Source organism: Rhinoderma darwinii, chromosome 2, assembly GCF_050947455.1.
Source record: "Rhinoderma darwinii isolate aRhiDar2 chromosome 2, aRhiDar2.hap1, whole genome shotgun sequence".
NCBI classification, from domain to species: Eukaryota; Metazoa; Chordata; class Amphibia; order Anura; family Rhinodermatidae; genus Rhinoderma; species Rhinoderma darwinii.
In genome coordinates, this window is record NC_134688.1 from 99,226,141 (window position 1) to 99,253,838 (window position 27,698).

A 27,698-nucleotide genomic window follows, 5' to 3' on the forward strand; every position below is an offset into this window, starting at 1 on the left:
ACGCACCGCAGGTCAATTTATGTGCAGAAAAATCTGCAACGTGTAAATGAGATTTCTTGATCTCATTTAGTTTGCTGGTACTGTATTACGCTGCAGATTTGCCACACTATACGCGCGGCAATTCCGCACGTAATATGCATTGTGTGAATTTGGCCTAACAGAGTTTTTCTAATGAGGCTCTGTCACTAGTTTATTAATGCCCTATCTACTAAATAATCTAATAGGCAATATGATGCTGATAATTACAGTGTGATTTTTTTTTTCAAAAATGTTTATTATTTGCAAAGTTATGAGCATTTTTCTAAATATGCTAATTTGGCTATAGTTGCCAAATGGGAGGTGACTCTTTCTTTTCACTCTGGGCGGTGTAATGTTTTCTGTATGACGCTGTCCAATCATCATACAGCTTCTCCCCCTTCCCTGCCGATCCCCACAGGATAGGGGATACATGTGTGATCGCTGGCACTGATAAGGAGAACGGGGGACCGAAAGTCCCCTGAAGTTCTCCATGACTAACCTCTGACTTCCGGAGTCTGCGCAGTTCAATAAAAATGAAAGGAGCGCTGGTCACGCATGCGCTCCATTCATTTCTATGGAGCTGCCGATACAGACCCCGGAAGTCCGAGGTTTCTCATGGAGAACTTCAGGGGACTTTCGGTCCCCCGTTCTTCCTATCGCTGCCAGCGATCACACATGTATCCCCTATCCTGTGGATAGGGGATACATGTCTTATGTAGGAACAACCCGTTTAATGGCAGAGTGGGAAGATACCTCCCTGCTCTGCCGTAGTGTTCAGTGGCGTCGCGCTGTAACAGCCATAGCGGCAGCTAGCGGAGCCTCCAGCCATGGTGGGGGCCATGCCGGCGGGCGACACGGCCCCCTCATGCCGCGGGCCCCGTAGCAGCCGCTACGGCTGCTATAGCGGTAGTTACGCCACTGACAATAACCGATTGCAACAAAGTATTCCTAAATTATTACCCGAATGCCAGCCCGCCTAGGGTGGGGCATGAAGGTCAGCTCTCTACCCAACACCGCCTGCTGTGACACCAGTAATTCCCCATACAAAACACGAAAAACAGATAGAAACATGAATTAACAGGACAACACGTCCTAGAAAAATGAGTACATATCCACAAGATGACAAAAACGCCTCACAGAGCGTACACCAAAAGCGTCTATTCCTTTGTTTTCATATTCTAAAATGTTTTTTTTTGTTTTTGTTTTTACGGTTTGTTTTCGCTTTTTTTTTTTTTTTACACATATGTTATCAACATTTTTTTTAAAAATAAAAATACACACATAACAGTCAATAGGGAGAGAGGGTGGGACAAGTGACGGCCAAAGAGGAAGATGCCCTCCCACCCTTGCCTTATAAACCCAGGCAAGGAGGAGGAGGGAATACCGCCCCTATTCCCCCTAAAGCCGCCCTGTAGGAGGGACCTTAAATCCCTATAGGCGACCCTGCCATTTTCATAGAATAAAGGAAAGGGGGGGGGAATCTAACTTCCCCTAGCCCTGCTGTACCCATATTAACCCCTACATTGCCCATAGTCATAGTCCTTACGGCCAATAAGCCTGAGGGCCTGTAAATTGCCCTATGTAAACAGGGCAGCGATCAGCAGATGAACGAGCAAACCCTCGATCATCTGCTGATCATTTCATTTTAAAAAACTTAAATATTATCGTTGTCGGCAACACATCTCCCTGTGTAAACAGGGAGATGCGCTGCCGACATGACAATAATGTATGAGGACCAGCAATCGGAGTAATGACCGCTCGTCCCCATCCATAGCTCAGTGTGACAGGAGCAAACAAATGCAGATCAACGATGTCTCGTTGATCGGCGCTCGCTCTATTGGCCGAGTATGTAATAAAATGTGGAGGCTGAGAAGGCGTGATGTGGATGCACAGTGCCGAAACCAGCTGTACTCCCTCTTGTTAGGCTTTCTCTGTATCGTGATCCGTGTTTGGGTGCTTTTCTCCTCTGTGGGCTCTGCTGTGAAGTTGTGATCCCTAGGGCAGATTCAGGATTGAAATCTATGGTTATCGGTGGGAAAAACACAAACAATGGTAACACACCCACATAAGTAGAAAATGCAGAGGAGGAATTATTCCCCAAATCAGACCCCAAAATGAATTCAGACCTCACACAAGATCCCAAAATATATTTAGACCCCAGACCAATTTATTTATTTACTACTCCTCGCTCCTGGTTCCTCTTCACTTCCAGGCACCGATGCACAGTACATCATGACGCTGGTCGATATCCACAGGGCACCATTAAAAATTTCTACAGTGAAAGTGTCTGGGAGTGGCAATGGAAAGTGGCGGGACCAGGACTGGGGTGAGACGCAAACTGGCAGTGCCTCTGTGGAGGGGCAGGGCGAAGACAGTAGGTAGGTAGGGGCTCTGTCAGGGGACAAGGGGAAAAGACTAAGTGGCAGAGCACTTGCTGGGGAGAGGGCTAAGAAAGTGGAAAGTAATTCGGGGTAGGAGTGGGGCCAGGGGTGATACGCATCCTGTCAGAGACTCTGTGGAGGGGCAGGGGAGAGACAGGTGGGCAGGGGGTCTGTGAGGGGCAAAGGGGGAGACAGTGGGTGTGCAGGGGGGCAACATAAAAAAAATCATAATTGCTGTATAAAAGTAGTAGCTTCAGTTCAGAGTCACTCACCAAGATGCAGTTCTGGCTTCTGCTCCTGGATCCGTTAAACTCTAAAAACTTCCTCTGCCGCAGCATGTCTGGACGAAGTCTCTACCTCTTCCTCACACATTGCATCCATGTCACCTGCGTGACACAAAATTAATTCATACTCCCAACCAGACCCTTGAATTAATTCAGACTCTGAGCCAGATTCCTAAATTAATTCAGCCCTCCCGACCAGACCCATAAATTCATGCAGACTCCCAGCCAGATTCCTGAACTAATTCCGAGCCATGAATTAAATTACACCCCCAATCAGGCCACTAAATAAAATCCATCTCCTGACCATACCTCTAAATTAATTTAGCCCCCTGGACCAGACCCCTAAATAAATTTACACCCCCAATTAGACCCCTACATTAATTCAGACCCCAGTCCAGACCCCTACATTAATTCAGATCCCAGACCCCTAAATTAATTCAGACTACCAACCTGACCCCTAAATTCAGACCCCAGACTCCTAATTTACTTTACACCCAAACCAGATCCCCCCCCCCTGCAAAACATTCAAATCCCTAAGTACTTACGGTTTCCAAGTTCTATTGTCTCCAATTCCGTCCGAGCGCAACTTCTCTTCTGGGCACCTCTTTTTCTCTGGCACCTGGCGATCCTGACGCTGCGGCCCTGCTTCACATGACTAACGCTGGTTAGGACCCAGTGCAGCAGCACCTGAAGGTGAACAGGAATGGGAGCGAAGAGGGTAAGTGTTCTGTATTGCTGTGTTCTGCACAGAGATGTCAAATTTTGCAGAGGACAGCGGATAAATGTGGACATAGTATACCAAAGTGAACCCTGCAATACTGATAAAATGCAAAACATATTTATTAAATACATAATTAATAACAAGCACTTGCTGTTGTCAGGCAACAGACTCCAGAGACTAGCATCACCAATATATCCCCCTCTCACTAATTGGAATTTGTAAGAGCAGCTGTACCAGTGGACAAGATGAAAATTGTAAAGGCAGTGGTTGCTGTACCCGTGGATTGACCACTCCATAGACTCCAAAAGCTAGCATCTGCCCCTACTCCGCTAATCCGCTCCTGCTGCCACAAGTTGAAAATTTTAATTTTCACTGTGCAGAGGCAGGAACGGGTAATGGGCCACGGGGGAAATGGGTTGGTTATTGGAGTCAATGGAGCGAGAAGTCCACTGGTATAGCCACAAAAATGTTCAATTAGTGGATGCAGGAGTGGGCCTTAAGGGGCTGGGGCAGCTGTTGGCTGTGCTGGAACTAGGTGTTGATGTAAGCAGGACTGGCACGAAGGGGGCATTCGCTCATGGCTCTCAGCCGCAGCGATGCCCCTTCTGGCACACTCCCGGCTGCCACTTGAGGCCAGATGCTCTTCTCGCTTCATGGCATGATGCGACCCTTCACTGTTATTAACTCTGTATAGTGAAATCGCTGTGTTTATTATTCTTGTGGGAAATCACTGTGTGCATTAACCATGTTCTGTGATATTCTGTCACAGGTATATGAATTGTTCCTGTGAAGTGACATCACTGTGTGCATTTTAAGAGGTGTAAGTGTATATGAGGCAAAGGTTGCAGTCGCGCCTTGGAATTGGTACTTGAGGTGATCCAAAGGTTCCTCTGCCACATAAGAGGAAACCAGTACTATAAATTGCATATTATGTTAGAGTTACGCCTCTAGCTAAGGGTGCATATTAATACATGTTCCCAGCATTTCTTCAGTATACAGTATATATGAGTTCTATATAGTATGAGTTCTAATTTTATCACCTTGGCATATGTAAATATGTTTGACCCTTTAATCTCACATAATTTTTCTCTTTTTATAAAATTACTATCATAGATACAGACTGTTGGTAAAGAGGTTTTTACATTACCCTATCAGCTGCAAAAAAAAGCAGTATAATTTTACAGCCAGACCCCTCCTATACACAGGACTCGCTTCAGACCTGGCACTTGTAGCTGTCATTCTCCTCTGCCTTTTCCCAGAGTGCAGTGTACAGCAATGAATGTCATATTCCCTTACGCCTCCAATGGGAGCTGTCCCTTCAGCTTAGTGCTGAAGTCTCTGAATGGCCACATGGATAGTTTGCTGCTTCTTGTGAATTTATTGCAGGCTTATTTAAGACGCTGCATATTAAATATAATTTAATCTCAAGTTACACAACATATATTTAACTTTTCTCCTTTCTTTTTCATGTTTGTATTTTTAAGCGCGGAGATAGATGTAGACCTTAACTTTTAATGCAAAGAAAGGTAGCACTATTAGCATTCTTGCACGAAAAATAACAAGCCCTGTCTAAAGAAGGTATTGTAGCATTTTGTGTATGGTACACATTTATCTGAAATTAAAGGGGTATTATGGTCTACATAAATAAAGGTTATTTGTATAATGAAAAGTTATACAATTTTCCAAAGTACTTTCTGTATCAAGTCCTCATGGGTTTCAATATCTCCTTGCAGTCATTCAATGGAATTGTTGACTTTCAGTGGATAAAAATCTGTCTTGGTCATGCGATGATAACACATGTGTACAGCTCATTATTCGTATGGTACAGAGGTGTGTTTTGTCTTATTAAATAACTGCAAGCAGAGATCTTAAAATGTGTGAAGAATTGATATGGAAAGTATATTAGAAAATGAGAAACATATAATGAATAACCTTCATTTGCTAAAACTGTAATACCTCTTTAATAAGGTGCCATGTACAAATTCAACAACTACTTTGTGGCAAAAAGTATTATCTCTGAAACAAATCATGCAAAAAATTGACACCCATTTTGCTGCATATACCTAAGAGGAATGACTATATGTATGTATTTCCCTGAAGCTATAAGAAATAGCCCTTTAAGAGCTGAAATGACTTTAGAAGTCAGCTCTTCCCATGCAGCAGTAAGCAGTCAACGTCTCTGCTTCTGAGTGGTGGGACAACTGCTTTAAATCCACTGCTGTTTTTTTTAATTATTTTAAGGGATTTATCATACCACTACATATTCAATATATTACATTATGAAGTTGCTCGTGTCTATGGACACAAAGCTATGTCAACAACCTGAAATGCAAAAATTATCCCCTGTATTTAATAGAATAACAAATAACAAGGTAAGGCTTCGTTCACATCTGCTTCAGGGCTCTGTCAAAACGATGGAACCCTTGCACAACGGAGATAAATGGAAACCATTGGCACCGGATCCGTCACCATTGAAATCAATGGTGATGGAAAAGGAAACCTATGGTTTTCGTTTGTGTCAGTCAGGGCTCCGTTCCGATGGAAAGCTCTGACGGAACGTCGGAACGGAGCCCTGACGCAGATGTGAACGAAGCCTAAGTAAGCATTTGATGTTTGTCTCCAGCAGAGAAATAAAATTACAGAGAAAACTCCATTTGAACTGGTTTTATTTTTTATTATTCAGAATCTGAAAGACAGGACGGGTTTGGTTGTATTTCTTAATGCTTAAAGGGGTCTTCCGGATATTTTTTATTAATGGCCTAACCTTAGGATAGGTCAGCAATATCAGATCGTGGGGGGGGTCTGATTCCCAGCACCCAACCGATCAGCTGACTAAAGGGGCTGTGGAGTTTGTCACGGCGGCCTCTTCAGTGTTTACCAGACACATCTGTAGTGGCTGTGCCTGGGATTGCAGCTCAGTCCCATTCACTTGAATGAGACCAGAGCTGAAATCCCACACAGCATCAAACAGTAATATGGGGATATGTGTGTGACGTAAGTGGAACATCAAAATTTTTAGAAAGCTGCATCATGTGGCCAGCGGACAAAACGGGGTAAATGTATATTTTTTAGACGAACAGTGAATTAGTAAAGTGCTGTATTACTGTTGAATAGTAGATTGAATGCTGGTTTTTGTTATCGGACAACCCCTTTAATGTTGTATAACCTATTTAATGAGCTCAGTATTGGCGACCCTTGTAATTACAAAGCGTCTCCAAGCTGAACACCTCCTTTAAAGTGTACCATTTATAAATGAAAAATCATATGCTGCAATACTTACTTTAAGCTTTCAAGGAGTTATGCGAGATTTGAAAAACATGGCTGCTTTCTTTGAAAAACAGCACCACACCTGTCCTTATGTTGTTTGTGATATTGCAGCTCAAGCCCGATTCACTTCTATTAAGCTGAGCTGCATGACACAACGCAAGGGCAGGTATGGCGCTGTTTCTGGAAATAAGCTGTCATGTTTTTCAAATCCTCTTTAAATTTGCCATACCTCCCAACTTTTGAGCCCCCATTTGGCCAAATGTCTAAGTTGAGCCACCTGCCAGGAATTGAACCCTTAAACTCCTGTCTGCCAGGCAGTAGCTCTTCTTCTTGAGCTACTGGTGTAGATGGACAGCGGCACTTCTAGGTCTAAAATCTAGGTTAGTTTTCCAAATACAATTAGCAATTTCACTACAACCTTGCCAGACTATTGGGTTTCCTGCCTCTAGTGTAGTTTATTGCTGCCTTACTCTAAATAGTATTGCTGCTTATTTGTCTACCGAACTTGGATGTTTCCTGACCACATCCCTGTCTTATACTGCAAACCATTGCCGCTTTTTTGAACCTAAACTAATACTTGACTACTCTTGCTATTATTACCCACCTTCCAGATTGTTTCAGCCACTAAACTCTGAAATTGCTTCCAGACCTTGACAACACCATTCCGCCCAGGAACACTCGCTAACATCCCATATACACCCACTTTTAGGTATGTTAGCATAAAACCCATCCCTTCGAGATCCGTTTGCAACCCTGGTGAAAAACAGGACAGTTGGGAAGTATGACTCTGACTCTGCAATATCGTTAATTAGAAGTCCTCCTTCTTTCTAAGCTCCTGCGGCACAAACACCCAGCTGACTGTAAAACTCTAGTAGCAGACAGAGGCCTGTGCTTCATTTTTTTTACTGCTATTTTTAATTAATTTTTATTAATATTTTTTTAATCCCACAATTAGATTTTTAGAATGTTTTACATATTTGCATGTATAAATATATGCTAGTACAGTAGTCTGTGTGCCAATACTTACACAGACTGTTGTAAGGGCATACCTAAATTTATCACAGTGCATCTTGCTAGACATTTTAGACACGCATATCTTCCTTATACCACCTCTTGGTTGACTTAGTTTACGACATTTTATTTGTGACATATTTTGGCACTTAGGCCTATTTTAAGCCATGCCCTTTTTAACTAAGCCACGCAACATATTTGAGACACTTTTGAAAAGTATCTAGTGAGGCACAAATATCTGATCTTTTTGGTGCATTTGCTTCATAAATAGGCTAAACCTTGATGTTATATTATGTGCCAGAAATGTGCCACATTTTGGCGCATTTTGCGACAAGGTATGGGCAGAATCACATTAATCTGTGCCATTATATTTTTTTTATGTCCATTTAGCATTGTATATAGATGTAATACAGTATGCAAATTGATTGATATGTCTATGTTATATATGTACATATACTCTGTTAATATTGATAGACATAGTAGATCATGATAGCCTTCTACAGTCTTAAATCCATGTCCACGAAACACATTCCTATACATAATGTATGTATGTGCGTAACTGTTCTGACTTTTTTCAGGACAATATAAAAATCTAAATGTCTTCAGATTTTATATATTTTTTTAAGATTATATATAATATCATTAGGCTTAGAGTATCTTTGGTAAAACAGACTGGTACACTGGGTGTATGTACTGGCAGAAGGCCAGTTCCTAACCTTCCATGGCAGATAGACTGTGACCTTAATCATCTTCAAATAACAGTCCATGTTTGGTTTTGGACGTGTTCTGCACAAGGTTCTTTTACAGGCCTGGGAACAGAAAATAATTTATGTACTCCCAAACAGGAGTTCAGTTTACGTATTCTATGTATAATTGCATTGTGTTACCACGATCGCTCTTTATGTACTCAATTTGGTACTTTACTATCAACTAAGAAATGTTGTTAAAAGTAGAAATTTCACCTTTGGAAATTCTTATAACTAAAGCTGGGTTTGGAAATTCAGGCAGAACCTTTCCCTGACTGAAGGGGGCAGCATTTTGGCAGATATAGAATTCTTTCATGCACTCTCACCACCTCCAATTTTAGGAGGGGACAGAGGGAGCAATTTAACTTTTTGCCTTAGGTGGCAAAACGACTGGCACTAACTCTGACTAAGAATCCAACCATAAAGATGAAGTGTTCAGGGTTTTTCTCAAACGGTCTTTGTGAGAGAGGCATACATTGTGCCAAAGGTGGAATCTGCCACACAACAAAAACATATGTCTTTTTGTACACCTTTGCGTATTACTTTGGATTAGTTTGATGTAAGGCATGAATGTATACTGCCAATATATAATGGCAGATGTAGCTTATCACATTGCCGGAATTTTCCATTAAATAGGATGGGATAGTAAAATGGTAAAATTCCCTCATATACTGTCGAATATTTGAAGTATCTGTATATTATCATATTTATTATTCACATATTATATTTAGCAACAACCATGGCATTTTCAGCATACTAACAGCATTATATGCTTCAGTATATGTTGGTGTAAAGAGTGGTGGAAAATACAGAGGTAAAACTGAATGACCACAGCTTCAAAAGACTTGAGTCCTATAGAAAAGTAAATTGAAATGGAAATTTAAGTCATTTCTTCAAACTCAGACGTTAAAGAAATGTAAATGGCCATAAGCTGTATTACAAGCCTCCTGACTCAAAGCCTCCCAATCTGGCGGCCTGCACTCATCCACATATTGCTTCCTTCCTTTCTCCCCTCTGCTCTTGACAGTTTCCATGGTTATTGGATAGTGGACGCAGTCTCTGTTCCAGTATCCATGGAAACTCGGAAGTGCTGTGAAGTTGGGCGGTAACCAGTCATGGATGGAGAGTGACAAAAATGAATGAAGTCACCACAGACACTGAAATGATAAAAGAAGGGGAGAAACTAATCAGAAACACAATTGCTTTATTTCTGCCATCTCATCCATTGCGGTTGCCTCATAAACAATATATTGTAACCTTTAAACCTCAACTATTTCCTAAAAACTAATCATTTTGCACTAAGATCTAAGGGAAACACATTTCCACTATAATAGCAGATAAACGTAATTATTTGTTGTGCCAATACATAGTAAAGACCTATGGCCAGTATTTGATAAGCTTCTATGTAGATGCTATGTGGTTCATGATAGGAAAGAACATATTTTAGGTGCAAGAATTCTTGTGCTATACTTGCAGGTGGGCAGAAAACAAAGTTTCCTCTTTCTGTCCAAGCTGTATGCCAAAATTTGTGAATATGTTTGCGCAACGCGTGATACATCTTGATCACTATGCTTCTGTGGAAATCCATGTGTGTCATTCACTACCGGAGTGAATAACTGGCAGGATCATATGCCATTTCCAATCCCTGGTGGCCGAAAGAGGAATAGCCACGGGTACGCAGCACTGGGGCCTATTCTAAGCATAGTGGAACTCCATCACTCCTATACTTACTTCATTGGAGGTTCCGCCAATTCCGTCTTCTTATTCTCCAAAACTATAAAGCACTTGGACTCCTTTCTCACCTCTCAGAGATTTTTATCAATGATGTTTGTTGTATTCTGTGCTCAGGCCCCCTGCACGTCATGTTAGGAAGATCTGTTCCCATGTACATCTTTTAAGATCAAAAAAAGAAAATGTTAGGAAATGTTTCCCCGTGGCGCTCCTTTTGTTGTAAAAAGACATATGGAAAAGTGAATCTCCCAAATGTGATGTACAAGGGGCCTTAGCTGTGTGTAAATGAATGACAGGTTGTAGCGTGACTCCCAGTCGCCACAGAGGAATGATGTCCCGTATATATAATGTTAAAGGCAAATGGATGTACGGCACCCTCTATCAAGATGACCACTGCTAAAACCTAAGCAAAGAGCTTGTGGTCACCTGGTAAATCTAGGAGCTGCAAAACAGGCAGCACTATTCAGAAAGGGAGGGTAATCACCAGTGTTTATTTAACCCCTTAAGGCAATGTCACGTTCATATACGTGACAGGCGTTAAGGGGAAGTACGGAGCGGGTTCACTAGCTCCATAATCAGCGGGTGTCAGCTGTATATCTCAGCGACCATGTCTTCTAAGCGGTTAGAAAGAGGGTGGTGGCCCCCTCCGACAGCCCACCACCCCCCTTCGTGACGCTATTGCTGGGTGGCGATCGTTATAATGGCAGCCTGAGGGGCCTAATGAAGGCCCTAGGTCTGCCATCTTAGTGCTCTTATTAACGACTTATAAAAAACTGTTAACGTTTTTTCTAATGTACAAAAAAATATTAAATGTTAAAAAAACAACCTTTTCCCATTTTTCACTAAAGTAATGTTAAATAAAAAAAATTAACATAACTGGTATCGCCACGTCCATAAAAGTCTGAACTATTGCAATATAACATTATTTAACCTACATGGTGAGCGCTGTAAAAAAAAATAATTACTTGAAATGCCAGAATTGCTGTTTATTGGTTACATTAGCTTCCCAAAAAAATTATATAAAAAGTGATCAAAAAGTACCCCAAAATGGTACTAAAAAAAAGCTCTCATACCGCTCAATCAGCAAAAATATAAAAAAAAGTTATGGCTCTAATAATGTGGCGACTCAAAAAAATTTTCTTTGTATAAGTGGTAAAACAAAAAAACGCTATATAAATTTGGTATCGCCGTAATCAGCCCGTAGAATAAAGTTAACATGTTGTTTTTACCACATGATGATCGCCTTAACAACTCTACCCAAAAAACAATGCTGAAATAGCTGTTTTTTGCCCATTTCACCCCACAAATATTTTTTTTTCAATTTCCAAGTACATTGTCTGGTGCATTAAATGGTTCCATGAAAAATTACAACTTGTCTTACAAAAAACAAAGCCCTCATATGGCTATGTTGACGGAAAAATAAAAAAGTTATCAATGTTTGGAAGGCGGGGAGGAAAAAATGAAAATCACAAAAATTGGCCTGGTTATTAAGGGGTTAAAGATGTTCTATGGGTGGAGCCTCTCAGTTAGTTTATATGTTTCTTTCTAGCCACTCCCACAAGGTTCATACTTGCAGTTGGATATTCTTACTAATGTTCTTAGAAAGGGGATGGTTATTTAAGGACACCTGTATGTGAGATTCCATTTTTGCTGTATATTCATACATTATAAATCCAGAACATGCCACGGCTGGTATCCAGTGGTTACCCTCCTTGATTTAGAGGAATCAGGAGTCTAATCCACTTTGCTCGGAGTTCACAAACCATATCGGAGGTAGGTCAATGTAGAAAATAAAGGGTTAATTAGGTTAAAGAGGGGTCAGAGTATATTGGGGGGGGGGGGAGAAATAGACTGTGGGGAGAGGACTAGGCAACAGGATAAGGAGATACTTTTGTTACAAAACAACCCTGAAGATAAATATGCTCACAAAATTAAAAAAAATCTAATTTCTGATACCGAATATGAAAAATTGAAAGGCAAGTTGGGCTGGGCCTGGGCTGGCCTGGGCTGACTTTTCATTGGGGTACAGACTGTATTCTGCAGATGATTTGCACCTAAATGGAAGGGGGTCCGCTGTGCTGGGGGAGAGAATTCTAGCTGGGGTGGCGGAGTATTTAAACTAGGGCTGAGGAGGGAGGTCAATGTAGAAAAAAAAGGGGTAGCCAGGTTAGAGAGGGGTCAGACTATATTGGTGGGGGGAGAAACAGAATGTGGGGAGAGGACTAGACAACAAGATAAGGTCCTTTCGTTACAAAACATCAGTGTAAATAAAAAGGACCGATTAATGTCAAATCACATTTCTGATAATAAAAGTGAAAAACTGACAGGCAAGTTAAAGTGTATGTTCACAAATGCCAGAAGTCTAGCAAGCAAAATGGGGGAGCTGGAGGCCTTGATACTGGAAGAAAATATAGATATAGTTGGTGTTGCTGAAACATGGCTGGACTCTTCACATGACTGGGCTGTAAATCTACAGGGTTTTACACTTTTTCGTAAAGACAGGACAAATAGGAAAGGTGGTGGTGTATGTCTGTATGTGAGAAGTGATATGAAGGCGAGTGTGAAAAAGACAATAGTGGGTGAAGACTGTGAGGAGGTTGAAACCTTGTGGGTGGAACTAGAAAGGGAGGTAAACACTGAAAAAATTACTTTTGGTGTAATCTATAGACCCCCCAATATAACTGAGGAGATGGAAGTTCAGCTATATAAACAGATGGAGCGGGCTGCACAGGCGGGTACTGTAGTGATAATGGGAGATTTTAATTTCCGGGATATTAATTGGTGTCATCGTTCGGCTTCAACTGCAAAGGGGAGACATTTCCTCAACCTGTTGCAGGAAAATTTTATGGGCCAGTTTGTGGAAGACCCGACTAGAGGTGAAGCTCTGTTGGATCTGGTCATTTCTAATAATGCAGATCTTGTTGGGAATGTCAATGTTCGTGAAAACCTCGGTAACAGTGATCACAATATAGTTACATTTTACCTATACTGTAAAAAACAAACGCAGGCTGGGAGGGCAAAAACATTTAATTTTAAGAAAGCCAATTTCCCCAGGATGAGGGCTGCAATTCAGGATATAGACTGGGAAGAACTAATGTCAAATAATGGAACAAATGATAAATGGGAGATTTTCAAATCTACTTTGAGTTATTATAGTGCAAAATTTATTCCTACAGGTAACAAGTATAAACGACTCAAATTAAACCCCACATGGCTTACACCTTCTGTGAAAGGGGCAATACATGACAAAAAAAGGGCATTTAAAAAATACAAATCTGAGGGTACAGCTGTAGCCTTTGTAAAATATAAAGAGCTTAATAAAATCTGTAAAAATGTAATAAAATTAGCAAAAATACAAAATGAAAGGCAGGTGGCCAAGGATAGTAAAACAAATCCCAAAAAATTCTTCAAGCATATAAATGCAAAAAAGCCAAGGTCTGAACATGTAGGACCCCTAGATAATGGTAATGGGGAGTTGATCACAGGGGATCAAGAGAAGGCAGAGTTACTAAATGGGTTCTTTAGCTCTGTATATACAACAGAAGAAAGAGCAGCTGATGTAGCCGGTGCCAGTGCTGTTAATATATCAGTTGATATACTGAATTGGATGAATGTAGAGATGGTCCAAGCTAAATTAAATAAAATAAATGTGCACAAGGCTCCGGGACCAGATGGGTTACACCCTAGAATTCTTAAAGAGCTTAGTTCAGTTATTTCTGTCCCCCTTTTCATAATATTCAGAGAATCTCTAGTGACTGGTATAGTGCCAAGGGACTGGCGCAGGGCAAATGTGGTGCCTAATTTCAAAAAGGGCTCTAGGTCTTCCCCGGGTAATTATAGACCAGTAAGCTTAACATCCATCGTGGGGAAAATGTTTGAGGGGCTATTGAGGGACTATATACAGGATTATGTGACAATAAATAGCATTATAAGTGACAGCCAGCACGGTTTTACTAAGGACAGAAGTTGTCAAACTAACCTAATCTGTTTTTATGAAGAGGTGAGCAGAAGTCTAGACAGAGGGCCGCTGTGGATTTAGTGTTTTTGGACTTTGCAAAGGCATCTGACACTGTCCCCCATAGACGCCTAATGGGTAAATTAAGGACTATAGGTTTAGAAAATATAGTTTGTAATTGGATTGAGAATTGGCTCAAGGACCGTATCCAGAGAGTTGTGGTCAATGATTCCTTCTCTGAATGGTCACCGGTTATAAGTGGTGTACCCTAGGGTTCAGTGCTGGGACCACTATTATTCAACTTATTTATTAATGATATAGAGGAAGGGATTAATAGCACTATTTCTATTTTTGCAGATGACACCAAGCTATGTAATATAGTTCAGACTATGGAAGATGTTCATGAATTACAGGCAGATTTAAACAAACTAAGTGTTTGGGCGTCCACTTGGCAAATGAAGTTTAATGTAGATAAATGTAAAGTTATGCATCTGGGTACCAACAACCTGCATGCATCATATGTCCTAGGGGGCGCTACACTGGCGGATTCACTTGTTGAGAAGGATCTAGGTGTACTTGTAAATCATAAACTCAATAACAGCATGCAGTGTCAATCAGCTGCTTCAAAGGCCAGCAGGATATTGTCGTGTATTAAAAGAGTCATGGACTCGCGGGACAGGGATGTAATAATGCCACTTTACAAAGCATTAGTGAGGCCTCATCTAGAATATGCAGTTCAGTTCTGGGCTCCAGTTCATAGAAAGGATGCCCTGGAGTTGGAAAAAATACAAAGAAGAGCAACGAAGCTAATAAGGGGCATGGAGAATTTAAGTTATGAGGAAAGATTGAAAGAATTAAACCTATTTAGCCTTGAAAAAAGACGACTAAGGGGGGACATGATTAACTTATATAAATATATTAATGGCACATACAAAAAATATGGTGATATCCTGTTCCTTGTAAAACCCGCTCAAAAAACAAGGGGGCACTCCCTCCGTCTGGAGAAAAAAAGGTTCAAGCTGCAGAGGCGACAAGGCTTCTTTACAGTGAGAACTGTGAATCTATGGAATAGCCTACCGCAGGAGCTGGTCACAGCAGGGACTGTAGATGGCTTTAAAAAAGGGTTAGATAATTTCCTAGAACAAAAAAATATTAGCTCCTATGTGTAGAAATTTTTCCTTCCCTTTTCCCTTCCCTTGGTTGAACTTGATGGACATGTGTCTTTTTTCAGCCGTACTAACTATGTAACTATGTAACTATGTAACTAAGTTAAAGTGTATGTTCACAAATGCTAGAAGTCTAGCGAGCAAAATGGGAGAGCTGGAGGCCTTGGTACTGGAGGAACATATATATATATATAGTTGGTGTTGCTGAAACATGGCCGGACTCTTCACATGACTAGGCTGTAAATCTACAGGGTTTAACATGGTTTCGGAAAGACAGGACAAATAGGAAAGGTGGTGGTGTATGTCTGTATGTATGTGAGAAGTGATATGAAGGCGGTGGTAATGTCTGTATGTGAGAAGTGATATGAAGGCGGTGGTATATGTCTGTATGTGAGAAGTGATATGAAGGTGGTGGTGTATGTCTGTATGTGAGAAGTGATATGAAGGTGGTGGTGTATGTCTGTATGTGAGAAGTGATATGAAAGTGGTGGTGTATGTCTGTATCTGAGAAGTGATATGAAGGCGAGTGTGAAAGAGACAATAGTGGGTAAGGATTGTGAGGAGGTTGAAACCTTGTGGGTGGAATTACAAAGGGAGGTAAACACTGAATTTTTTTTGGGGTGTAATCTATAGACCGCCCTAATATAACTGAGGAGATGGCTGGTACTGTAGTGATAATGGGAGATTTTAATGACCCAGATATTAATTGAGGTCATGGTTCGGCTAGAACTGTGAAGGGGAGAAATTTCCTCAACCTGTTACAGGAAAATGTTATGGCCCAGTGTGTGGAAGACCCGACTAGAGGTGAAGCGCTGTTAGATCTGGTAATTTCTAATAATGCAGAGCTTGTTGGGAATGTCAATGTGCATGAAAACCTCGGTAATGGTGATCACAATATAGTTACATTTTACCTATACTGAAAAAAACAAACACAGGCTGGGAGGGCAAAAACACAAGAAATAATGTCAAATAATGGTACAAATGATAAATGGGAGATCTTAAAATCTACTTTGTATATTTGTATTGCAAAATCTATTCCTATAGGTAACAAGTATAAATAACTAAAGTTAAACCCCACATGGTTAACACCGTCTGTAAAAAGGGCAATATGTGACAAAAAAAGGGCATTTGAAAAATATAATTTTGGGGGTACAGCTGTAGCCTTTTAAATTATAAAGAGCTTAATAAAATCAGCAAAAATACAAAATGAAAAGCAGGTGGCGAAATATAGCAAAATAAATCCCAAAACATTTTTCTAAGAATATAAATGCAAAAAAGCCAAAGTCTGAACTTGTAGGACCCCTAAATAGTGGTAATAGGGAGTTGATCACAGGGGATCAAGAGAAGGCAGAGTTACTAATTGGGTTCTTTAGCTCTTTATATACAACAGAAGAAAGAGCAGCTCATATAGCCGGTGCCAGTGCTGTTAATATATCAGTTGATTCAGTTTTAAAAAGGGCTCTAGGTCTTCCCCGGGTAATTATGGACTAGTTATCTTAACATCCATCGTGGGAAAAATGTTAGAGGGGCTATTGGGGGAATATATACAAGATTATGTGACAGAAAATAGTAAATCTGTTTTGACTGTCACTTATAATACTCAGGACAGAAGTTGTCAAACCAACCTGATTTGTTTTTATGAAGAGATGAGCAGAAGCCTGGACAGAGGGGCCGCTGTGGATATAGTGTTTTTGGACTTTGCAAAGGCATTTGACACTGTCCCTCATAAATGCCATATGGGTAAATTAAGGACTATAGGTTTAGAAAGTATAGTTTGTAATTGGATTGAGAATTGGCTCAAGGACCGTATCCAGAGAGTTGTGGTCAATGATTCCTACTCTGAATGGTCCCCGGTAATAAGTGGTGTACCCCAGGGTTCAGTGCTGGGACCATTATTATTCAACCTATTTAATAATGATATAGAGGATGGTGTTAAGTGTACTGTTTCTTTTTTTTTGCAGGTGATACCAAGTTATATAGTATTGTTCAGTCTATGGAAGAAGTTCATAAATTACAAGCTGATTTGGACACACTAAGTGTTTGGGAATCCACTTGGCAAATGTGGTTTAATGTACATAAATGTAAAGTTATGCATCTGGGTACCAATAATCTGCATGCATCATATGTCCTAGGGGGAGCTACACTGGGGGAGTCACTTGTTTAGAAGGATCTGGGTGTACTTGTAGATCAAAGTGTTAGGGATCTGCCAGGTACTACGTCTAGGTATACTCCTGGGATTAATCAATCCACACCTGAGGCCAGACCTGTTCGACTGACACCATCTCCCACCAACCAGGGTGGCAGGCTCAGGAGTGGGAGAGCCTATCGCGGCCTGGTCTGTCGGAGTTAGCTCCGCCCTCTGTCCTTTATTACCTGCCCTGTTCTCTTCCACAGTGCTTGTAATTCTTTTGGATTCCTGGCCCCACTGCTGCTTGCTCCAGCCTGCTTCTGCCATGCTTCTGCCTTGCTGCAGTTCTCTTGACCTGCTTTGCTTTGCCCCTGGCTTGCTTCTGTCTCCGTGCCCCCTTGGGTGTACTCACTTCGTCCTGGCCCTGACTATTCGTTCGCCGCGTCCGTTCCTCGTGGCGTTCCGTGGCTACTGCCCCTTCCCTTGCGTGTTCCCTGTTTGTTTTCCCGTGCACTTAGACAGCGTAGGGACCGCCGCCCAGTTGTACCTCGTCGCCTAGGGCGGGTCGTTGCAAGTAGGCAGGGACAGGGCGGTGGGTAGATTAGGGCTCACTTTCCCTTCACCTCCTGCCGGCCATTACATAATTACAAGCCTTTACCTAGTCTACCATTTCTCCTACGCTGACGCCATCATGAACCCCCTTGAGACCCTGACCCAGCAGATGCAGGGCCTCTCCCTACAGGTCCAGGCCCTGGCCCAAAGGGTCAACCAGGGTGACGCTGCTTTAGTAGTACCCCTCACCTCACCTCTAGAACCCGACCTCAAGTTACCTGACCGGTTCTCAGGGGACCGTAAGACGTTTCTCTCCTTCCGGGAGAGTTGCAGACTATATTTCCGCCTAAAGCCCCACTCCTCAGGTTCCGAGAACCAGCGGGTGGGTATCATCATATCCCGACTCCAGGAAGGGCCCCAAGAGTGGGCCTTCTCCTTGGCTCCTGACGCCCCTGAACTTTCCTCTGTTGATCGTTTTTTCTCTGCCCTCGGACTCATTTACGACGAGACTGACAGGACTGCTTTAGCCGAGAGTCAGCTGGTGACCTTACGTCAGGGTAGGAGACCGGTTGAGGAATACTGTTCTGATTTTAGGAAGTGGTGCGTAGCTTCTCAGTGGAACGATCCGGCCCTAAGGTGCCAGTTTAGGTTAGGATTATCTGACGCCCTGAAGGATCTGCTGGTTAGCTACCCCTCGTCTGACTCCCTTGACCAGGTTATGGCCCTAGCAGTACGACTTGACCGACGTCTCAGGGAACGTCAGCTAGAACGCTTCAATGTGCTCCCCTCGGACTTTTCTGCGATCCCCCCCGAGGTCCCGTCTCCTCGCCCCTCCACGGAGGACTCGGAGGTACCTATGCAACTCGGGGCCTCCATGTCCCCTCGACAACGTAGGGAGTTTCGCAGAATGAATGGTCTCTGCTTCTACTGTGGGGACGACAAGCATCTACTGAACACCTGTCCCAGGCGCAAGAATAAGAAGCCGGAAAACTTCCGCGCCTAAGTGATCATCGGGGAGGTCACTTGGGCGCACAGGTATTTCCCGTTAATGTGAAACGCAATAAAATTTTGCTTCCCTTTCAGGTCTCGTTTGCTGGCCGGTCTGCCACGGGCAGTGCTTTCGTGGATTCTGGCTCATCTGCTAATATCATGTCTGTGGAATTTGCTATGTCTCTAAAGATGCCTTGTATTGATTTACCTTATCCTATCCCTGTAGTAGGAATCGACTCAACTCCCCTTGCTAATGGTTATTTTACTCAGCATACTCCTGTTTTTGAACTCCTGGTTGGCTCCATGCATTTGGAGCAGTGCTCTGTACTGGTGATGCAGGGATTATCGTCTGATCTGGTTTTAGGCCTTCCCTGGTTGCAGTTGCATAATCCCACGTTTGATTGGAATACTGGGGATCTCACCAAATGGGGTAATGAATGTCTTATGTCATGTCTTTCTGTTAACTCTATTTCTCCCCGGGAGGAGGTAAACACGCTTCCTGAGTTTGTTCAGGACTTCGCCGATGTGTTTTCTAAGGAGGCCTCCGAGGTGTTGCCCCCCCATAGAGATTACGATTGCGCTATCGATTTGGTGCCTGGTGCCAAGTTTCCTAAGGGTAGGATATTTAATCTTTCATGTCCTGAACGTGAAGCTATGAGGGTGTATATCCAAGAATGCCTGGCCAAGGGTTTCATTCGCCCCTCGACTTCTCCTGTAGGTGCTGGCTTCTTCTTCGTGGGGAAGAAGGATGGTGGTCTTAGGCCGTGCATTGATTATCGTAACCTGAATAAGGTCACCGTAAGGAACCAGTACCCACTTCCTTTGATTCCGGATCTTTTTAATCAGGTTCAGGGAGCCCAATGGTTTTCTAAGTTCGATCTACGGGGGGCATATAACCTTATCCGCATCAAAGAGGGGGATGAGTGGAAAACTGCGTTCAACACACCCGAGGGTCATTTCGAATACCTGGTCATGCCCTTTGGGTTGTGTAATGCCCCTGCTGTCTTCCAGAATTTTATTAATGAAATCCTGAGAGAGTACCTGGGTAATTTTCTTGTTGTGTACCTTGATGACATACTGGTGTTTTCCAAGGACTGGTCCTCCCACGTGGAGCATGTCAGGAAGGTGCTCCAGGTCCTTCGGGAGAATAATTTGTTTGCTAAGACTGAAAAATGTGTCTTTGGGGTACAGGAGATACCATTTTTAGGGCAAATCCTCACTCCTCATGAATTCCGCATGGACCCTGCCAAGGTTCAGGCTGTGGCGGAATGGGTCCAACCTGCCTCCCTTAAGGCGTTACAGTGTTTTTTAGGGTTCGCCAACTATTACAGGAGATTTATTGCCAACTTCTCGGTCGTCGCTAAGCCTCTTACGGACCTTACCCGCAAGGGTGCTGATGTCCTCCATTGGCCCCCTGAGGCCGTCCAGGCCTTTGAGACCCTCAAGAAGTGCTTTATCTCGGCCCCCGTGCTGATTCAGCCCAACCAAGAGGAGCCATTTATTGTGGAGGTTGACGCATCCGAGGTGGGAGTGGGGGCCGTCTTGTCCCAGGGTACCAGCTCCCTCACCCATCTCCGCCCCTGTGCTTACTTCTCTAGGAAGTTTTCGCCCACGGAGAGTAACTATGATATTGGCAACCGCGAACTTCTAGCCATTAAATGGGCTTTTGAGGAGTGGCGGCACTTCCTGGAGGGGGCCAGACACCAGGTAACGGTCCTTACGGATCACAAGAATCTGGTTTTCCTAGAATCGGCCCGGAGGCTTAATCCTAGACAAGCTCGGTGGGCACTATTCTTTACCAGATTTAATTTCTTGGTTACCTATAGGGCTGGGTCCAAGAATATTAAGGCTGATGCTCTGTCACGTAGTTTCATGGCCAATCCTCCTTCCGAGAAGGATCCTGCTTGTATTTTACCCCCTGGTATAATCGTCTCTGCCACGGATTCTGATTTAGCTTCTGATATCGCGGCTGATCAGGGTGCAGCTCCCGGGAACGTTCCTGTGGACAAACTGTTTGTTCCCCTGCAATACCGGCTGAGGGTACTCAGGGAAAACCATGACTCCGCTCTATCTGGTCATCCTGGCATCTTGGGCACCAAACACCTCATTACCAGAAACTATTGGTGGCCTGGGTTGCCTAAAGACGTTAGGGCTTACGTCGCCGCTTGTGAGGTTTGCGCTAGGTCCAAAACCCCTAGGTCCCGACCTGCGGGCCTACTACGTTCCTTGCCCATTCCCCAGAGACCTTGGACCCATATCTCCATGGATTTTATCACCGATTTGCCTCCATCTCAGGGCAAGTCGGTGGTGTGGGTGGTAGTCGACCGCTTCAGCAAGATGTGCCACTTTGTGCCCCTTAAGAAGCTACCTAACGCCAAGACGTTAGCTTCTTTGTTTGTGAAACACATCCTGCGTCTCCATGGGGCCCCAGTCAATATCGTTTCTGACAGAGGGGTACAATTTGTTTCCTTATTTTGGAGAGCTTTTTGTAAAAAGTTGGAGATTGATCTGTCCTTCTCCTCCGCCTTTCATCCCGAAACTAATGGCCAAACGGAAAGGACTAACCAATCCCTGGAACAATATTTAAGGTGTTTCATCTCCGACTGTCAATTCGATTGGGTCTCATTCCTTCCCCTTGCTGAATTTTCCCTGAATAACCGGGTCAGTAACTCGTCAGGGGTCTCCCCGTTTTTCTGTAATTTCGGGTTTAACCCAAGGTTCTCCTCCGTCTCCCCTGGTTGTTCCAATAATCCTGAGGTAGAGGATGTTCATCGGGAACTGTGCACTGTCTGGGCCCAGGTTCAGAGGAACCTAGAGGCGTCCCAGAGCGCACAAAAGATTCAGGCGGATAGTAGACGTTCTGCTAATCCCCGGTTTGTCGTCGGGGATTTGGTCTGGTTGTCGTCCAGGAACTTGCGCCTTAAGGTCCCGTCCAGGAAGTTTGCTCCCCGATTTATTGGACCTTATAAAATCATTGAAGTCCTCAACCCTGTATCCTTCCGTCTGGAGCTCCCCCCATCCTTTCGCATACATGACGTCTTCCATGCCTCCCTCCTTAAACGCTGCTCCCCGTCCTGGTCCCCCTCGAGGATACCTCCTGTTCCCGTTCTCACCCCTGAGGGGGTGGAATTCGAGGTGGCCAAGATTATGGACAGTAGGATGGTCCAGGGCTCCCTCCAGTACCTGGTCCATTGGAGAGGATACAGGCCGGAGGAGAGGACTTGGGTACCTGCCCGATATATTCACGCTGGGGTATTGATCAGGAGGTTCCACCTTCTCTTCCCCACTAAACCGGGTCCTCTTAGTAAGGGTCCGGTGGCCCCTCATAAAAGGGGGAGTACTGTTAGGGATCTGCCAGGTACTACGTCTAGGTATACTCCTGGGATTAATCAATCCACACCTGAGGCCAGACCTGTTCGACTGACACCATCTCCCACCAACCAGGGTGGCAGGCTCAGGAGTGGGAGAGCCTATCGCGGCCTGGTCTCTCGGAGTTAGCTCCGCCCTCTGTCCTTTATTACCTGCCCTGTTCTCTTCCACAGTGCTTGTAATTCTTTTGGATTCCTGGCCCCACTGCTGCTTGCTCCAGCCTGCTTCTGCCGTGCTTCTGCCTTGCTGCAGTTCTCTTGACCTGCTTTGCTTTGCCCCTGGCTTGCTTCTGTCTCCGTGCCCCCTTGGGTGTACTCACTTCGTCCTGGCCCTGACTATTCGTTCGCCGCGTCCGTTCCTCGTGGCGTTCCGTGGCTACTGCCCCTTCCCTTGCGTGTTCCCTGTTTGTTTTCCCGTGCACTTAGACAGCGTAGGGACCGCCGCCCAGTTGTACCTCGTCGCCTAGGGCGGGTCGTTGCAAGTAGGCAGGGACAGGGCGGTGGGTAGATTAGGGCTCACTTTCCCTTCACCTCCTGCCGGCCATTACACAAAGACTAAATAACAGCATGCAGTGTCAATCAGCTGCTTCTAAGGCCAGCAAGATATTGTTGTGTATTAAAAGAGGCATGGACTCACGGGACAGGGATGTAATATAACCACTTTACAAAGCATTAGTGAGGCCTCATCTAGAATATGCAGTTCAGTTCTGGGCTCCAGTTCATAGAAAGGATGCCCTGGAGTTGGAAAAAAGATAAAGAAGCGCAACTAAGCTAATAAGAGGCATGGAGAATCTAAGTTATAAGGAAAGATTAAAATAATTAAACCTATTTAGCCTTAAAAAGAGACGACTAAGGAGGGACATGATTAATTTATATAAATATATTAATGGCCCATACAAGAAATATAGTGAAAACCTGTTCCATGTAAAACCCCCTCAAAAGACAAGTGGGCACTCCCTCCGTCTGGAGACAAAAAAGGCCACTCTCCAGAGGCGACAAATCTTCTTTACCGTGAGAACTGTGAATCTATGGCATAGTCACCGCAGGAGCTGGTCACAGCAGGGACAGTAGATGGTTTTAAAAATGGCTTAGATAATTTCCTAGATTGAAAAAATATCAATTCCTATGTCAATGTGTAGAATTCTTGTTTCATCCCTTCCCTTTCTCCCATCCCTTGGTTGAACTTGAAGGACATGTCTTTTTTCGATCGTACTAACTATGTATCTATAATGTTTTTTTTTATCCAGGTGATCAGTTTAAGAAGGAGATTAGTGTGGAAGGGCAGAGCTACCTTCTGTTGATCAGAGAAGAAGCTGGAGCACCAGATGCCAAGGTAATTGTGACTGCTGTTGATTTAAGTGCACAAACATATGGATAATGAAACAAGTTGGCAAGTCAGTTAGCAGGAGTGTATTATGTTATACCTAGGATATAAGTACATAGGAAAAGGACTAACATTTTGGAGATTTCCTGTATGTAAATACGCAGTACATAACGCTTATTATCATAGATTTATTTCTGCCTTGAAAATGTTAAATAAACATATTGAGATTAAAATTGGGAGAATCTTTAAAATGAATGACAATGGAAAATGAAACATTCTAATATATGTATATATATATATATATATATATATATATATATATATATATATATATATATATATATATATATATATATATAAAATATAAAAATACACACATTACACAAACATAAAAAAAATAGGGATGGAATGCTCAGTTAGTCCTGGATTTACTTATCAGGATCCTATAGGCACCGATTGTCTGTCATCTTAGACCTTACCCATCAAGTAGGTCACCCATTAAGACCTGTACGGCTTTAAAATGTTTTCCTACTCCCGACTTATTAATTCAACTAATTTATATATGAATAGACATTAATCAGATGTTTTTCCATGTGCAAATCTTACTTCAACCAAGTGCCTTCTATAGACAAGAAAAAGATTTTAGGAAAGCCCAGTAGGAGGGCTGGTATATCTATAGATAATAGTACTAACAATTTGCAGCAAGGCAACTAAATACCCTTCACCCACTCTACTTAAAGAGTATATATTTTTTTATAATTAATAAAACATAACTTTTATAAAATGTTAGGGCACAGACAAATTGAAAAATCCATGCCTATAGCTCAGTATTAGAGTGAGATATCCCTACAATGAGCGATACAACAAGCAATGCATTCACCGCTGCGACTATCTTAAAGGGGAGTCACTTGTTGCGAAGGATCTGGGTGTACTTGTAAATCATAAACTAAATAACAGCATGCAATGCCAATCAGCTGCTTCAAGGGCCAGCAAGATATTGTCGTGTATTAAAAGAAGCATGGACTCGCGGGACAGGGATATAATATTAGCACTTTACAAAGCATTAGTGAGGCCTCATCTAGAATATGCAGTTCAGTTCTGGGCTCCAGTTCATAGAAAGGATGCCCTGGAGTTGGAAAAAATACAAAGAAGAGCAACGAAGCTAATAAGGGGCATGGAGAATCTAAGTTATGAGGAAAGATTAAAAAAAATAAACCTATTTAGCCTTGAAAAGAGACGACGAAAGGGGGACATGATTAACTTATATAAATATATTAATGGGATCACTCCCTACGTCTGCAGAAAAAAAAGGTTCAATTTGCAGAGGCGATAAATCTTCTTTACTGTGAGAACTGTGAATAGGTGGAATAGTCACCGCAGGAGCTGGTCACAGCAGGGACAGGAGATGATATCTGTGGGGAATCTGATTTTCAGCGTACATATTATCTACAGTGCCCCTTCAGTGAAAGAGAAGCATTGCACGCCACCAATTAATATCAATGAGTGTTAATTATTTTCCTTGGGTGCTTACTGTCCTTGGAGAGCTTGCTGCACTTGACACAGCTCTTAGATTAGATCTAAGGGTTGGAACCCATTCTAGTAGTTTAGCATGCTCTATCTATCTATCTATCTATCTATCTATCTATCTATCTATCTATCTATCTATCTATCTATCTATCTATCTATCTATCTATCTATCTATCTTCTATCTGTTTTATTAACAGAAGTAATTATGTACTGTATGTCCTCTTATAGTAGCCACATATGGAGATACACTAATAATGTGCGAAAATTTAACCTCCTATTACATTTCCTTAAAAGTACTCAGATTACAGTGCTGGGATTTTCCAGTGTTGGGGATTTTACCTATTAAAATCCTCTTCCCTTAACAATACAACCTTTGTAAGGGACAAAGCTGAAGCTGAATGAACTCGCTGACTTCAGAAGTTGAGTGATTTTAAAAGCATTTTACAACTAGCCTCAAGCACTGAGGTTATTTAGAATAATCTCTAGGGACTGGGGAATGGCATAAACCAGTGTCTATAATTCCCACTGACAGATTGCCTATTGATTTAACCTCTCTGGGCTGTGCTTTTTAGTTTGCTAACTGGGTGGATGGCGTCATCTTTGTGTTCAGCCTGGAGAATGAGGCAAGTTTTCAAGACATGTTCCAGTACTATGCTCTACTGGCAAACTATCGAAGTGTCTCAGATATTGCTGTGGCTCTAGTGGGGACTCAAGGTAAGTTTGCTGATTTACTGTTATTTTATTTTTTGCTCTTGTGTTAGGTGGTACTCATGGGAGTAACTACCAAGTTAGCAGACATAGCATCTGCTATGGGGTCCAGCAGCCAAGGGGGCTTACCTCCACATAGACGTGAGGTGGGGTTAGTGATTACTGTAACCCATTAAAACCCCCAAAAAAAGCTACAGACCAAAATAAATGTATTTGTGGTGGATTGGGGCCCCTTACCATGTTTTGCTATAGAGTCCCATGGCTCTTCTTGTACCTCTAAGTTCTTCTAAAACAATTACGTTATTGATATAATATAGAGTAGGGATATAGTGTATATGTGTGTGTAAATATATAAAATATACAGTATGTGTGACCTCTGACTTAAAGATTTGCTTCTCCTTTCAGATAAAATTAGCTCCAACAATCCAAGGGCTATTGAAGATGTGCGAGCCAGAGGTTTATGTAACGACATGAGACGTTGTATGTACTATGAGACGTGTGCCACTTATGGGTTGAATGTGGATCGAGTATTCAGTGAAGGTGAAGACCTTTATGTCATATATTTTCTGACGGAAGTTGTAAAAGCGCATAGAGGAGTTTACAGAATCTACTAGTGCAGTTTTTACATGTAGCATCAAAAATGCATTTTTCTTTATTATATAATTCTGGAAACCAGAGTTACCAACCATTTATAAATTGTGCTGGATATTGTGATTGTAATTTTCATGATTTTACCGTTCTCAGTAAATCCTGCTGATGTGTTCCTTTAAGGATTTTAGCTATAGGCATATACTTCTTATACTTATTTATGCTCAATTTTGCAATTTAAAATTGTCCAGAATTTTTTTTTTTCTCCAGATAAAATCAAAACAAAAAAGAAGGTTGCAAACATTCTGGAAATTGTTTCTTTAACGCATTGTTTCTTTAATGCGTTTTGACTACCTTTTGATATTCAAATTTGAGTAACTTTGTTACAACTTGTATTATAGTCCAGAGCTGCATTCACAATTCCGTAGATTTCAGGACTGAAATCCCAACAATCCTTGGTGGTCCCTGTTGGTATAAAGTGTTTGCTCTGGTGATTTTCCTTCTGGAAAGTAATAAAGTAACATGTATAAAATGTGTTAGATAAACTATATTGGTCTATATTCATATTTTATTTTCTTGTTCCTTTTCAGTTGCCCAGAAGATACTAGCTCTAAAGCGGCAGCAACAGCTACTGTCATGCAAATCATTGCCCAGTTCGCCAAGTCATTCCGGAGGCTCTACTCCATTATCAGTACAGGTAACTTATCATTTATCAGGTAGGAAGTACATTGTTATATTTGATCATTCAATCATTCAATCATTTGATCATTCATTTTCCATTGAGAATTTTCCTTCGATTCTCCAATCAGCTAAATTGGAAAACTGCTCTTTGCTTCCAGAATTCTTCTATCTCCTAACTAGAAGTATCACATTCAGGGTTTTGCGACTTCTCAAAAATTAATAATGAATTAATATGCAATAAAACAGAAATGCTTTTTTTACAGACCAGCAATGGAGGACCAGGCAATGACATCTCATCCTCCCTACCTTCCACTCCGAACATTAGCCACCGAGAGCTGCGTAGCGAGGTATCAATTGGAGTCAGCACCCCCGGGTCACTCCACCGTGGAGCTAAACGTCGCACAAGCCTTTTCCCAGTAAGTGAAATTAATACTTTTGAAAATCATTTTTATTTCTAAGAATTAGGACTCCAGGTATTGGGGAAAATCAAGGACATATTCCATAGATGCTGCCTATGGAGCTGCTAAAAGTCCCATGGAATGGGGGAGGGGT

General features: G+C 42.4%; 1 protein-coding gene across 2 annotated transcripts in view; it reads left to right on the top strand.

Moving 5' to 3' along the window:
* The window catches only part of AGAP2 (ArfGAP with GTPase domain, ankyrin repeat and PH domain 2), a 198,049-nt gene that overhangs the window by 107,931 nt on the left and 62,420 nt on the right, over window positions 1-27,698 (top strand). For both annotated transcript variants that reach the window (XM_075851962.1, XM_075851961.1), the window contains exons 4-8: window positions 23,566-23,651; window positions 25,742-25,883; window positions 26,283-26,417; window positions 27,056-27,162; window positions 27,410-27,562. In XM_075851962.1, the coding sequence (XP_075708077.1) occupies window positions 23,566-23,651; window positions 25,742-25,883; window positions 26,283-26,417; window positions 27,056-27,162; window positions 27,410-27,562 (623 nt within the window). The remainder of the gene's footprint in view (window positions 1-23,565; window positions 23,652-25,741; window positions 25,884-26,282; window positions 26,418-27,055; window positions 27,163-27,409; window positions 27,563-27,698) is intronic.